Source organism: Chinchilla lanigera, unplaced genomic scaffold (genome assembly GCF_000276665.1).
Source record: "Chinchilla lanigera isolate Chin_1 unplaced genomic scaffold, ChiLan1.0 scaffold00053, whole genome shotgun sequence".
Taxonomy (NCBI): Eukaryota; Metazoa; Chordata; class Mammalia; order Rodentia; family Chinchillidae; genus Chinchilla; species Chinchilla lanigera.
In genome coordinates, this window is record NW_004955454.1 from 13,844,990 (window position 1) to 13,861,301 (window position 16,312).

The following is a 16,312-nucleotide window of genomic DNA, read 5'->3' on the forward strand; positions in this document are numbered from 1 at the left end:
AAAAAAAAAAAAAAAAAAAAAGAATAAAAGAAGGAAAACATACTAACAAACAGACAGCCATTTACAAAACAGCATAAGAGCAGTACACGCAATACAGAGTTACAGGCAAAGTGGTAGGAAATTAACAATGGTTGTTGTGTTACGTATTGATGTCTTCAGAGTGGTTTCTCAGGAAAACAAATAGAGACATGCAAGATTGATCAAAAAATTAAACATTAATGTCAGCTTCTCCTTTAATCATGACTTTTTGGGGTTTTATATACCTCACTTACCTATATATTTATTTCTTTTCTTATAGTTGGGATATTTTCTGCTACTATTTCTGTAAACAGATTTTTGTAAATTACATTTGTGCTGTCTTCTGAATTTTCACTTCTTCCAATTAATCTTAGATTAGTCTTCTTTGTACCATCTAGTAGCTGTTGGATCCATTTTTCATGTTTTTTTTGTTGCGTATAAGGTATCTTTGAATAAATTGTCTCTGAAAGTACCCTTATCTTCTAATTCTGATAATCTCCCCTCATTTTGGTTGCTTTTGCTACTTATACTTTCAATATAATTTTTATTGGTGTCTGCTCTGATTCCTTTCATTTTGATCATCATTTCTTTTTGTACCTGTCAGGTTATTTTTTTCTATAACCTTTTCCATTTGTTCTTTCACTTCTGTTGCTATCATTTCAGGTTTCAGTGCTTGACTTCTGATTTCCTCTATCACATTGTGCTCTGGGTTTGTCCTGGGTGAGCTGGGGGTCTGGGGTTGCATTTTGCTTCTATGTTTTATCGTTTTCTGTTTTTTATATTATTTTGCTTCTGTGTTGATGCTTGCTGATTTTTTATGGTAGATAATTTTATCCCAGTATCAAGGCTTCCCTGGGAGATGTCTGTTCTTCAGGGGTGTCTTCTAGGTATAGGTGGTTCTTTACGTCTATCCCAAGAACCTACCTTCCCAATTTGTTAGGGATGAACAAATTTGGCTCAACACCCAAGTCCTTTGGTACTGGACTATGGTGATGATTATGACCCTATACAATCGCAGTGTTATCATATAAGGGAGGAAAGCACATTATAACATGTATGACATCCCTGCTAAAGTAGTGCAGATAGCAGTAATAATGTCATCCAGCATAGCTTAGCTACTGACAAACTGTAGTGACTATTAACCTGATACCTTTAACCACAGGATTAAATTCTACAGTTATATAAAAAGTCCAACATACATCAGGAATTTATATACAATGATTTTCCCCTCAGTGGAGTGATTTTACCCTGTTGGGGAGGTGGGGGTTAAGAGGGCTAGGCGATAAAATAGAGAGATGAATGAAGTCAGATATAGTAGAAGCAAGGCTGTGGGGCAAAGGATGATCACCCAAGTTTTGGGAAACTGGAAGACACAGGAGAGAAAGAATGAAAGAGAAAGTGAAGGAGTATTGAAGTGAATCAGAAAGAGATGGTTGAGGAAAGAAAAAAGATGAGTAGAAGAAAACAAACAAAAAAAAAAAGGCAAGAAATCTAAGTAGTGCAAAAAAGAAAAAGAAAAAAAAACCCAAAGCAAAAACAAAACAAAAATAATCACAAAATACAAAACAAAACAAAACACTCAACCAGATAGAAAAAGTATAACCAATCAGACAAATAAAGAAAAATATAAGTAGCAAAATTCCTCTGATGTGCACAGTTCTGTGATAGTATCCAAATCAGATCCCAGAAATGTGCTGTGTACTTCAGCCAAGGTTGCTGTGGGATTTGTGCTGGGTATGGGGCTGATCTTGGCCTCTGGATGTAGGGGCTGGGACTGGCCTTATTTTGCTGGAGTTCTTCAGAGCCCTTGGATATAGAATGGCAGCCCTGCCCACTCGCTTCTATTGTGTGTGTTTGTGTGCCAGAGCACAATCTAGTTCACCTAACTTACCAACTGCTGGTTCCTCATTGCTGCTTCAGATTTTGCTGGTCCCGGCTGGGCCTGCATGTGCACCATACTGGGGCCTGATCTGGTCTCAATGGTCCCTTCTCAATTTAATTCTTAATCTGTTGGATATCTGTTCAAAATCTTTTCATGGACTGTAATTCTTTGCCAAGCTGATCATTCATGTTTTGTATTGTTTTGTTTAGCTTAACTAGCTTTTTATTAGTGTCTTATAAGCTCTCTGACCATTTTATTGTTTCCATTATCCATTTAGCTATATCTTCTGTCATCCTGCCAAGCACATCCTTGGTTTGTTTTTTAATTTTGTGTTATCCTTTTGAATAATTTGGGTGTGGCTTTTGCTATTCTCCCCCTTCCTACCCCCTAGATCAGCTTTAAGGGAACTGGAGGTTTTTGGGAGGCATTTCATTCCCTTCTCATGTTTCTATTTTGTTGTTGTTGTTGAGTTTTTCTTTTGTGCCGAGGTTTGTTGGCACTTAAACAAAGTGGGAAGACTTTGCTGCTAGTATGGAGATATCTCAGTCTGTTTTTCGGTGATGCACTTTGGATCTGACTAACTATAATCCTTTGTTTCTGCCTGATCTGACCACTTTAATGTGACTGTGGCAGGTACAGGGGAATTGGCTTCCATTTCTGTGGAAATACTGCACTGTTATTAATATCACAAAGGTACTCTGGGTGTTGGCCTAGAGAGGAAATCCATTAATAACAACAATTATGCAACCCTGAAAATATCAAGCAAATAAGCCACTGTAGTGGTGGGAGACAAATTGGGTATTGACATACTATAAGAATCCATAGTATACTTCCCTTAATCATAGAAAAGAAGTCCACAATTATAGTGTAAACAAAGACAAATGAGATACTGACATATAGCAGAAATGTTATGAATTTGACAACTGTACCTCCAATAGTGGTAGAAAATAATTCAGCAGGAATTATATATAGTTAACTAGTAAAGCTTAATGCTTACATTATTAAAAATAATTTGTAGGAAAATGGATATACTGTGGGACTATAATGTTAAGTGAAGCAAATCAGACACACAAACTTAAATATTAGATGATTTCTCTTATATGAGATACCCAATATATTAATAATGGACAAAATAAGAGGTAGATAATAGAAAGTAGGGAGATAGATCTTTCTCAGATGGGAAAGAGATCAAGAGATGGGGTGAGGAGGAAGAGGTAGAACAGGGGATGAAGAAAGGAATTAGAATGTGCTATCTATATGTATCAACTCCACACAAAGAATGTGAACATCATGTACTGCAAGCATGTACTAATAAAAGAAATGATGTGATAAGTTGGGAGCAGAAGAGTGAAAGAAGAAAAACTTGATTTTTTTTTTGGTACTGGGAATTGAACTCAGGACCTTGTGCTTGCCAGGCAGATGCTGTGTCACTTAGCTATATCCCCAGCCCAAGAAGAAAAATTTGAAAACTTAAACTATAAGAGATGAGAAGAAGAGAAAAATGAGGCAAAGGATCTCGTTAGGGAGTAAGAGGATATTTATAGAATAGACGATGGTAACAGAAAAACCAATGAGAAAAACGATGACAGAAAACATAGTAGAGAAAATAAAAATAAGAAAAAAAATTAAGTGGAAAGAAGAAAGAGGGAAGAAAGAAAAAAGAAAAAGAAGAAAGAAAAAAACAAAGAAAAGAAAACAATGTAAAGGGACAAAGGAAAATCCCCCAAATCTCAATAAATCAGTAAAGAAGGAGGAGGAAAGGAAAAAGTATGGACTCCCCCTTCCCTAATTTCTCTATATGAAATGAATGAGGTTTTTTTTTTTTTCTGGGATTCAGTTTCAGAGTCTAGCAATTCATGTTTTTCTCTGTATGAAATGAATGAGGTTTTTTTTTTCTGGGATTCAGTTTCAGAGTCTAGCAATTCATGTTTTTCTCTGTTTAACCTTTCTCTGCCTGACAGTGGTTTTCTCTGCCTGTGGTTTTTCAAGGTGCGTCTGTACTCCCACTCCAGAGGCCCCTTTGTTTACACAGACTGTGGCAATGTGTAAGCCTGTATATGTCCCTGCTCATCTGGTAGATAAGGAAGGAGGCAGTCAGACCCCAGATCTGTGCCAGATCCAGGTGGTAGGAAAGGGATTGAGTACTCAGTCTGACACTTTCAAACCCTGAGCAGCTCAAACCAGGACTGGCCTCCAGCTGTAGGCATATGGGAGAGGGGTGCCTTTCCCTTTCTGAGCTCAAATCCTTCGTGGGACCACTTTCTAGCTCTCTGAAGTTGTCTCTTATGGGTGTCTTTCACCCAGTCACTGTGGGAGAATAATGTTGGGAATCCTGAAGTGAAACTGTCCTGTTCTCAATCCCAGATTCACTGAGTCCTTTCCTGGAATGGTGTCCAACCCTGTACCTTCTCTAGGTTTATGATGGGTGTCGTTGTTGGAATCCCTGTTAAGCTGTTGCCTGTAGTGTTACAATACTTTTAGTATGTTTCTGGATTTACTTTGCTAGCTCTGTTGCAAAGTTCTGCATATTTATATTATTTAATAGTATTGGTAGATAGTTTTCTTGTCATATTCTGTCTGGCTTGATTATTAGCATAATGCTGATGTTACAGCATTATGTAACATCAGAATGAGTTAGGAACTCATCTCATATCTCCTATATGTTTTTTGAAGAGTTTGAAATGACTTCGTATAATTTGTCTTTATTTATCTTGAAGCAGGCTCTACCTGTGTTGCCTGTGTCATCTGGGTTGGTCTTGAACTCATGAGTCTCCTGCCTCAGCTTCCTGAGTAGCTGGAACAACAGGAATGTGCTGCAATGCCTGGCTTGATACTTCTTTAAATATTTGGTAGAATTTACCAGTGAACAGTTTGATCCTAGGCTTCTCTTTGTTGGGAAGTTTTTGAATATTGATGTAATCTCTTTAGTTGTTATAGGCCTACATTTATTTTCTCTCCTTGAGTCATTTTTACTGTTTTTTTATGTTTCCAGAAATTTGCTTGTTTTATTTAGATTTTCCAATTCGTTGGCATATAATTGTACACAGTATTTTTTTTTAAAAAGAGAAAAGAACAAAAACAAAATAACAAAAATAAAGACAAAAACAAAACACAAAAACTATAAAAATGATACAGAATTTCAAAACAAGATGATAGGAAATCAGCAATGTATATCAGCAAGTATAACAATATTACTTATTGTTATCTTCAAGTAATTGCTCAGATTTATAATTGTACACAGTATTTTTAAATCCTTTTTATTTTTGTAAAGTCATTAGTAATGTCCCCACTTACATTTCTATTTTTAGCAATTTGAATTTGATTCTTCTCTTTTCAATTTAGTAAGGCTAGCTATAAGTCTGTCAATTTTATTTTTTTCTGTTATTTATTACTATTTTATCATTTTCTTCCTTCTGCAAGTTTAGGGTTTAATTTTTTCTTTATTTTCTAATTCTGGCATAAAATTAGGTTATCCCAGATTTTTCTTCCTTTTTAATTTTATGTTTATGGCTATACATTTTTTTCTGAGCTCTGCTTGCACTATATCCCATAGGTTATTGCACATTGTTGTTTCTCTTTTCATTAATGTAAAACTTCTTTCTAATTTCTCTGCAATTTCTTCTTTGACCATTACTTGTTTAGGAATATGTTTTGTTTAATTTACACATATTTTTTAATGTTTCAGTTTTCCTTATATTGATACCTATTTTCAATCCATTATGTTATGACAACATATTCTGAATGATTTTAATCTTTTTAAATTTTCAAGATTTTTTTTTTGTTACATAACAGAGTCTATCTTGGGAAATATTCTGTGGATCCTTCATAAGACCATGGATTTTGTAATTGTTGAATGGAATGTTCTGTGGATGTTAAATCTAGTTGATATATAATGTTCAAGTCCTTTGTTTCTTCCCCCTTCTATCTAGTTGTTTACCCATTATTCAGAGTCAGGTTTTAAAGTCTCCAACTACTGTAGTGGACTGTCTTTTTGATTATTCAGTTCATTGAATTTTGCTTCATAGACTTTGGGGTGTGGCTTAGTGATAGAACATGTACTCAGCATGTGTGAAGTCCTGGGTTTGGTCCCCACTATACACATTGATATAATTGCTTCATATATTTGAGTGGTCTGTTGGTAAGTGTGTACCTGTTTAAAACTCCAATGCCTTCTTGGTGAATTGTCTCTTTTATCAAGATATAATGTCCTAATCTGAGCTTTTTGTAAGTGGATTTTATGAAATTACACAGAAAGATGTTTCTTTGACTCCTTTATAGATCACAGTTGGAGACATTGGAACACCCTTTAAAATGCGTATTGGACATACCAACTCTGGCCTGTCCCCTTCCTGGCACTGTAAAGAGGTAAGGATATATCAATGCTTCCTTTTTGTGCGTATGTGCAACGTTTTATGCAAATTTTTCTAAGACCTCAACTCTCAGGGAAGTACTTAATGGCTGTAATGAGTTGATGGAGTCAAACCTGGACCCTTTAAATCACTACATTTCTCATAGAAGCAGCATCATATGCCCTTTTCAATTAATTGATCCCTAATTGATTGAGAAAGCACCTCAGGTAAGGAATCCTTTCGCTTCTTTGCAAAGAAAAGAATTTCTTGGGACTCTGGATACGTTCACATAGCTTCTTGGTATACTTGCACTACTGATAAAAAAAAGGATTAGCTCTAGACCATATGCTTAAAATTGTTTATAAAGATACATCATTATGTTGCTGACATAATAATATCCTAGAGTTGAGTGTCAACAGTAGAAGTTAGTGTGTTCATGCTAACCAAAATAATAGCCCTTAATGTGTTTTTAGCAATGAAAAGAGAGTTGTAAATTTTTTATATTATGCAAAATAAGAAATTCTACTTATTACCATCATTGCCAGAAAATGTACCTCTCTAACATTGGAAATTAATACTTGTGTCATCTATTTTTGTGTATGGTATGTGTAAATCTTCCAATATGTCAAAGGAAATGTGTTTAACTAAACAAGTTCTCAAAGTGTGGAGAGCATCTAGTCATATTGTTGATATTCTTGGCCAGCTTACTCTTTCATAGTTTTATAATATATGAAAAAAATTAATGTAATTTTTCATCTTGGTGGAGGATGACTCAAAACAGACTTTAAAATTTCATTAGTGGAAGTATATAGTAGTTAATTGTAACACACGGTGCAAGGGGCAGAGACCACCAGACTTGTTGTGTAAAGGCAACACGGTGTGGAATCATTGTGCCTGGGTGCAGGTGGGCAAAAGGCGAGAAGACTGGGGAACAAAGAGAAGGGGGCCCATTTTATAAGGTTTGAAAGAAGGCAGGGGACATTAGGCAGAAAGATTTTCGTAAACATCTGTGGTCGAAGTTCTCTGGCTGTCATGCACCTCAGTGGGCGGAATCCTTGAAGCCCCCAGATGCCTAGGGGCCTGCAAACTTCCTTGTCCTATTTTATCTCCTTTGTGACCTCCTGTGCTTGCCTGTGACAGCTGTGGTGCCGAGCCAGATTCCCTGCTCAGAATAACATCTCTGCTGGCCAGCAGGTTGCGGGTGGGGAGTCAGGTCCGATTGGAGCCTTACATTAATAATCTTTCCTTTACATTAGATCACAAAGCATACTGGAGCAGAATAAAGTAATAAAATTCAATTTGTGAAAATACAGTATGTGAAAGTTAAATTTTAAAATTCAAAATTATTGCCTGGCATCTGTATAAAGTAGTATTCTCTTCTATGCCGTACTAGATGATTATATAGTAAGGTCTTTTCCCATTTGATCTCTCACTAAGCCGTGAAAATCACTAATGCTTCTGGTATGTCATTTGATTGATAACCATAAGCAATATTACATTCATTATTAAGATGGGATGCTGAGACACTATTACAGTGATTTAAAAAGATTATATACTGATACAGTAATCAGGCTGAAAATTACTATTGTCTTTTGCTCTGTGTCTTTTTCATTGCAAGGCAACTTGTTTGCCTGTTCACCTCTGTTTGAATGCTAGTGAAGAGACATGGTGTTTGTGTTTTTAGGGGGCTGAGGACTGAACCAGGGAACTAGGCATGCTAAGTATGCATTCTACCAGTGCTCTAACCCCAGCCCTGAGACACCTTCTTCAAAGTTCAATTCTGCGTATATAAAATCCTTACATAATTTATCCATTTGGCCCAATTAAGATGCTAGATAATGTGTTGGGGAATATTTTATTCAGTTGTCGTAATGTAGTTTAGAAGTTTGAAATTTGAAATCTAGAGTAAGCCAACTTGTACCTATAATCTGAAGGTTTTTGAATAAAACCACTGGCTTCATACCTAATAGCAAAACCAATAAAAATTTACATAAAATAATCACATTGTGTTAGGAATCTCATTTTAATTCTTTGGGGAAGATTTAAAAGTCAAAATTTTAAAATATTGGTTTATTTTTGTTTCTCCTATGATTAGTCTTGGGCTTGATCAAAATAGCCAAATCCAATAGTCGTAACAGTAGCAGCCACGGTTGTTCTCTGTGGTTCTCAGGGAGCTTTGTTGAACATGACATTGCATCAGAAACACTGGACAGGGATTTTCTAAATACAAATTCCTGGGCCTGTCTGAGACCCACAAACTCTGGTTGGTTTCATTGCTGAAATACACTTTTAACAGTGTAATTTCTTAAATACATTACAGTTGAAAATCTCTGACTTAAAATATGTTCACAAAATTAAGGTTAATTTAGTAGATAATACCTCACTGAAGTTTTAAAAGAGACAGCAGTACTTTTCTTACAAGACATCATTTCTACTTTTAAGTAATTTTTGACTTTTTAAAGTTTCTACGAGAATTTAATAACTATGTTTATTTAACTCCAAGGTAAATGGATTAAATATAATATGGTATAATAGTTTTCTAAATAAATAATTATTGTTTGCGAATTACTCTAAGGGTCTAAGAAGCATGTCAATTTAAATCTGTAGCATATGAAATTTAACCTCATGATAATATTATTACAATTTAATAGTAAATCTAAAATTTATTTTAAGTTGTTGAAACTGGGAAATAATAAATTTCTAAAGACTAAAATTTATTTCTAAACAGAAGAATATTAATGACAAAAATTGGGAGGTTATTGGCATGTTTGATTTAAACATTTTAGAATAGGTAGAAAAGTTTCAAAGTAGAGAAAAGAAATGCCATTGTACTAAGATTTTAAACTTTTTTGTCAGGTAATCACCAGTTTCTCATACTAAAAAAGGTAAAATATTCTGAGCTAAGAGGCAGGCTTGGACAAAATTTTATTCAACTCCCTGATAAAATATTTTTTGCAAGTGATGTTGTTGCTGTTGTAGATACGGTTACAGAGCATAAATTCTGGAGACGAGTTTCACATACCTGTTCAGCGATGGTTGGCACAAGACCAAGAGGATGGGGACATCTGCCGAGAGCTTCCTCTTTTAACTAAAGGCCAGCCCATCCTTCCAGGTAGGAAGATCCAACGAGGGGCAGTACGAATACAGCTTGTTTTCCTGCATGCTGTAAAACAGGCAACTGTATGAGTGATTAAGGACCACTGGTTCCTTTCAGTTACTTCCGGTGGTTTAGTGGCTGCATCTATATGTTTTTCAATCATTCCACGTGGTGGTTTTTAGGGATATGTTCTTGTCATAGTCCTGTAGGAAGATCAACTGAAATGCTTCTCAGTCAGAACAGTAAGTTAGTTCTTTGAAGGTCAGGAGAAAATTGAGTGTCAAATTAAGTAAAAGGCTAAGAAATGCAAGTTAATGTGTACTTTTCCTGCCAGGCTCTCCCTTAGTTTTGAAAATTTATCTCTTTGATCATGAACTGAAACCATGACTCTTCAGTCCCTTTCTAAATGTGTGGCCGGAAGCAGAGAATGTTCAAGTCTTATTGTAAATGTAGCTGAGAACGGGCTCTTGACTTACTCAGGGTTAGACAGTAACTGTTCATCACCGTATGAACTCAGTGAACTTGTCTGTAACAGCTGTTGCTCTTGAGTCTAATAATCTCTAATTTGGAAGACTATAGGAAAAGATTATATGAGAATTATTAAATGGACAACTGGTAAAAATAACTTCTTACCCAGTCCAGCCTGTGTTCTACCCTAATGTCATGTATTAGTTTTTAAGAAAACAATAATGAAAATACTGTCTGAAGATAGAGAAGATCTCCACAGTGTCATAAGATATAACACTAAGCTAGGTACATACCAATTTATACATTTTTTTGAGGGAACACAGTCTGGTAAAACATTTTCACAGACTGATAATCATTGTGTTTTATGTCCCTCCCCCTGGTACCGGGAATCGAACTCACAACCTTGCGCTTGCCAAGCAGGTGCTGTGCCGCTGAACTAAATCCCTAGCCCTATCCTTTTGTGTTTTTAAAATAAGGTATGCTAACAACTCTTTAAGTTTTTGAGGCTGTGACCTCATTCAGAAGACATAAATAGCCCTACTCAGAAAGAGCGAGGCTTGAGTGAGCGCTGTTCTCACCGTGTGGACGTTTCCCACCACCGGCCGGCGTTGTTCTTACCGCTGTTCCTCATCAGCTCTCACAGGTGCTCTGTTCCTGCTCGTCGTTAGGAATGACGCAGAGGCCGCTTTTAGTTTTTCCTTCCCCCATTTTAACTACAAAATTCTTATAAAAAGAGGCGTGCTCTGTAAATGAACGCTGGCTTTCTTTGCCATGCCTGTGGTGCTTGGCACTTACCATAAAAAATTTCTCTTTTCCGTCTCTCTACATGGCTTGGTAGTCTAGCCATAAACTGTCCCGTGCGACCTGTAAACTCGGTAAGGCTTTGGATGTCTAGGTCAGGGGTGGGTGCAGTGAATGGTAACTGACCCTAGCCATACTTTTAAATAGCATTGTAGTAATGATTGATTTTTTGTCTGAAATGATGCCATTACAGTCAAGCAGCAGTCTTCCCTAGAAGTACATATTAGAGGCAGTCTGAGGATACAAAGCAAGAAAACATTAACTGTAACTACATAAAACTGAAAACTACACGAACTGTATTTTGTTTTTTTCAGTCCGTAAAGAGTGTTAGTCATGCAAGGCAAAAGGAATTCTAAGTAGTGCACTGGTTTACCAACATACTACTGTGTATACCTGAAAAAATATTGGTAATTACGGAATTTTTTTTCACGAAGAGGGTGAGTTGTTAAGAAAACTGAGCAAAAGTGGCATCTCCAAAGTTTTGTGAGCTAATTTTTAGTTTTTATTGTGGTGACTAGCACAACCATTCAATTTGTCCTCTTAAACATTTTTAACCATACTATTCAGTAGTGTTAAATGTATTCACATTGTTCTACAAAATGTTTTTTTCTTGGAATTTTATGTCTTAGATTTTGGTCTTTAATCCATTTTGAGTTAATATCTATACATGATATATGAGATGTGATTTAAAAACCAGGTGAATCGTTAAAAATTGCTATATTAAAGATACATTGCCATTAATAGCCCTCACTTCAAACATTCTTGCCACTTTCTGAAGCAGCTGTGGAAGTCTTCTGTGTCTTTAGCTACAGTATCATGGCTGAATTGATTCAAAACATTACCCGCTCATGGTCATTTTGACTTGGGGAAAAGCCAGGAGTGTCGGAGTACCGGATCTGGTAAATCAGATGGGCAGGGACACGTCACAGTGTTTTTATGAGCCTTCCTTTCTGTTGGAGGCGGTTGGCAGCAGCACCCGCCATAGCTGTCATCACACCTCCTAAAGACATCCATGAAAGAGGACTTCCAGAGCTGGCTGAGAAAGCAGCAAAGAACACCAGGAGAGGTGAGGGGGAGGATTTGAGAAGAATGAATGGCAATGTGGCTTCACTGTGATACATTTTTAAGATTTGAACATTTACCATGTGTTGGCCTTGCCTTGTAAGATAAGGGTCTGGTGTAAAGTTTCGCAGGTAGACATCCAGTTTGTCTAACACAGTTTGTTGAAGAAACTACCCAGTCTTCATTGTGTGGTGTTGACACCGCTGCTGAAATTATTTGGCCATGCCCCTGTCCTGGAAGGTTTATTTTTGGGCTCTCTGTTCTGCTCTACTGGGTTATGTGTCTTTATGCTGATACTACTGGGCTTTCTTTCAAGATTATTTTGGCATTCCATATGTATATTAGAATAGTTTTTAAAAATTTCTGTTAAAAATGTTGGGATTATGATAGAGATTATATTGAATCTGTAGGTCACTTTGGGTATTGTGGATATTTTAACAGTGTAGTTCATAAATGAAGGATGTCCTTTAATTATTTTTATCTTCTTTAATGCTTTTACTGGTATTTTTAACTTTTCAGTGTACATGCCTATAATTATTGACTTGATTAAATTTAATTGCAAGTACAATACATTTTCAGGCTATCATTATTATGCTTATTTTCTTAATTTCCTTTTTGTATCATTTACTGTTAGCATTCAGTAATGCAACCTTGTGTAGTGTTGGTTTTGTTGTTTTAACAATTCACCTTGTGCATGAGTCCTTAGGGTTTTCTACATGCCATTAGCAAACAGGTGATTTTAGTTTTTCTGATTTAAATGTCTTCTTTTTTTTTTTTTTTTGGTTTTTTTCCGGTACTGGGAACCGAACTCACGACCTTGCGCATGCCAGGCAGGCGCTTTTGCCGCTGAGCTAAATCCCCAGCCCCCTAAATGTCTTCTTTAAATATTATTATCTTGTCTCACTGCTTGTGTTGTAACTTGTACTACTATGCTGAACTAATGCATCTAGAACAGATACTCTTTTCCTTTTCCTTATCTTAGAGGAAAAACTTTCAGTCTTTTACCACTGAATTTTGTGTTAGCTGGGGGCATTTTATATATAGCCTTTATAATGTTGAAGTGGTTTCCTTCTAAGTCTTTTGAGTTTTTTTTTTAATGAAGGAAGACTATTGAATTTTCAGAATGCTTAATTTTTTTGCACTAATGAGATGGTTACGTGGTGTTTGTCTTTAACTGTATCAGCCCCACTCTCTTGGCCAGTAGAGTTACAGACAGTTAACTCAGTTGTTAAAGACAACCCTGTTGGCCGCACTCTGTTGAAGCTAAAGCTTTCTCACCATCAGAGTCGATTCCTGGTTACTCTTATTTCCTGCGACTAAGGAAGATGTAAGAAAATAGATAAATGTGGCAGGAGGAGGCAGAGTATCTTTACCTTCTCTACGTATTAGGAGTTTCCTTTCTTGCAACCTGAGCCAGAACTAGAGGGCTTCTTTTGAATCCTCTGTGTCTCTGTTCTAGAGCCTGTTTGCAGGTTTTTCACGCAAGTCCATGCTCAGGGATCATGGAAGAAAAATGGTAAAATTACTGATGTTTGGTGTTACTTTTAATTCTGGTCGTCTTCCCCTAGTCTTCCTGCTGTGTTCAGTTCAGAGTCCTCATCCAGGTGCTCCATTCCTTCTGTTAAGGTTTTACAGGCGTGTTCAGTGGCAGTGACTGTGTGGTGTGTGTTACTGTATCTTACCTGGAACTGGAACACTTTCTTAGATTTACGTGTTTCATTTTCTATCGCATGAGTAATGTTTGGCAACTAAGGCATATTTCTCTTTTGTTGCTAGTGACGGTATACGAAGTATGTGTGGCAACCGGTGAGCTATGGAATGCGGGAACAGTAGCAAACGTCTACATTTCTGTCTGCGGGGAAAAGGGAGATACAGGATCCAGACTGCTATTTAGATCAAAGAGTTCCTGTAATTTTTCAAGAGGACAAGTAAGTAAATAAGTCATTTATATGATTTTAAAAATATTTTAATTGTGGTACAAACACATAAACTTGTCATGTAAACCATTTTAACTTGCACATTAAGAAGAATTGTAAGTGTGCTGTTCATAGTGTTAAGTAGACAGACGGCACCTGACTGTGGTTTGACTGACACCTTTCAGCCTTGGGGGAAAAGCAGTGTGAGGGCCAAGTGCTTCGGGGGAAATGGCACCTCGAATCCTGGTCCTGTAAGTTAGCGATGTGCAGTACGAGGCTCCTTCACATGAGCAGCGGCCTTAAGCTTCAGCTCCCAGCCAGCCAAAGGGAACAGATAGCAGCTTCTGTGCAGGGCACTGTCCCGCCCAGCCGTGGTGTTCAGTAGGTCAGGTTAGTGTAAATGCATTCGTAACCTACAATACCTTGAACTTACAGCAGAATTATTGGGGTATAACCCATGACATTGTGAGTCAAGAAGCTCCTGTGCAACAGATATTCAGAACTTTTTCCTCTTTCAGAACTGGAAATCTGTTCAATAACAGCTTTCTACAGCTTCTGTTTCCCCCTTGGTGCAGTCTCTGCTAACTACTGTTCTACCTTCTGTTTCTATGAATTGGGCTACTTTGGGTACCTTACATAAGTGGAGTCATACAGTAATTGTCTTTTTGCGGTTGGCCTTTTTTTACTTGGCATAGCATCCTTAAGATTCATCCATGTTCTGTGTTGCAGGATTTTCTTTTCTTCCTTTTTAAGAGCAATATTTCATTGTGTACATACATTCTGTTGATCAATTCATCCATTAATGAGTATTTAAGTTGCCTCCCCTCTTGGCTGTTGTGAATAAAGCAGCTGTATATATGAGAGTGGTAATATCTCTTTGAAATCATTCTTTCAGTAATTTTGGATATACACTGAGAAATGGGATTGCTAGGTCATATGATAGTTTATTATTTTGAAAGCTACCACATTTTTTTCTGTAGCAGTTGCACCCTTTTATGGTCTCACTAATAATGTATAGGGTTCTATTTTCTCTACATCCTTGCCAAAATTTTTTTGAGATAATAATAAGTAGGTTTGGTTTGCATTTCTCTAATAATTAGTGATGTTGAGCAGTTTTCATATGCTTCTTGGCTATTTGCTTATTGATTACCTTAAGAGACATGTATGTTCGAGCCCTTTGCCTTTAAAATTAAAATTATTTGTTCTTAAATTGGATTATTTGTTCCTTTTGTTGTTTTGTTCCTTTATATATTTTGAATCTTAAAACTTTATGCTTTGAGTCTCTTCTGTTGAAATTCGTACTTGGTTCATCCACTGCCCTCCTGACCTTTCTCCCTGGGCATTTACATCTCTTTGTTGAAGCTCTTATTTTGCTCATTCATTGCTTCTGATCCAACAGCTTTCTGACTTTGAATTCTGTGTTAACTGAATCACTTCCTTTCACTTCATTAGAGTTGATTCCTGATCTATCTTGTTATTTTGTGTGGAATATACTCCTGTTTCTTCACTTTTCCTTTGCTCTCTGTATTGGTGTCTACGCGTTAGGTAGTTCCTCTCCTACTGTTGTCACACTGGCTTCATGTAGGGAGTGAACCTCAGCAAGAAACCTGACCACAGATTAGTGTGTCTCTTAAACCTCTGTGTTTGTCCAAACTGCTTCGGACACACAGTCCCAAGTCTTTGTTTTGGGTAGATCATAAGAAATTAGGCTACACTAAGTCCATCATGGCTGTGAAACAGGTAGGATAGAATCCAGTCCCTCAAGAGATGGGATGCTGAATATGAGGTCTAGTTCCTTCTCTCCACAGGGAGAACCTGGGAGCGGAGTTTATCTCCCGCTCCCTCTACAGTAAGTCCAGGAGAGGATCTGTGGTAAATACCTGCACTGTTAAGACCACACACTTTCAACTCATTGCTTGGCTTTTCGTTACTCCCGGGGGCCTTTCAGCTGTCAGGACCCATTAGCTCTGAGAGGCAGGTGGGGTTACTGGATTCTTGATCCTGTTTCTGCAGCAGGTCAGGGGATAGGGAGGCATGAGCATCCCCATTCTCATCCAGGTACTCAGCGACTACTTGTTGGTTGTTCTGTCGACTCCAAGATGCAAGCTAAAGCTTGACAACAGCCAGGAAAGCTGGGATATTAGGTGTGTAGTCACAGCCCTTTTAGTGAGAAATTGGGAGCTCGTTTCTTTCCTTCTCCTTGTTCTGCCCTGAGCCGGGGGAGAGAGCCAGTGGAAGTGCTTCGGTTGCCCATTTACAACCACCTGCTTGTTCTCTGTGTTTTCAGGATACCAACAAGTGCCTGGTGCTATTTGCTTTTAGGGCTAGGTGGTGTAGCAGTCAGTCCCTTGGGTGAGAATTGTCCAAGTTTGAGTACTTGATGTGTGGACAATGTATTTCCCGGGAGAAGCTGAAGACTTGGTTTTACTGCTGGAGTGAAGAGTAAAAAGAAAAGCAGTCATGGGAAGAATCCCCGTGCTTATCAGGTTCCCAGAAGTTTCCCGATTACCCGTTGGCTCTCAGGCGGTTTATAAGCCTGTCCTTCAGGCAGCGTTTGGGAAACTGTAGTCAAACAGTTTCGGGGAAAAACTAGATGTTAAGTCATTTCTCCTTGCTCACTGCACTGAGTCCAGAGCGACATCTGTGCTGTTCTCTGTGGCCTTGGGATTTGCAGTCAAGTCCCATCTACTCCCAGGTGTAGTTGATTGAGAGCCCAGTC

General features: G+C 37.5%; 1 protein-coding gene across 1 annotated transcript in view; it reads left to right on the forward strand.

Annotated features, from left to right (window-relative positions):
* Positions 1-16,312, forward strand: part of Rp1 (retinitis pigmentosa 1 (autosomal dominant)) — a gene marked incomplete in the record, with an annotated part of 300,755 nt that overhangs the window by 63,434 nt on the left and 221,009 nt on the right. The window contains 3 exon segments of the mRNA XM_013520200.1: positions 6,179-6,265; positions 9,229-9,361; positions 13,454-13,605. Of these exon segments, the coding sequence (XP_013375654.1) occupies positions 6,179-6,265; positions 9,229-9,361; positions 13,454-13,605 (372 nt within the window).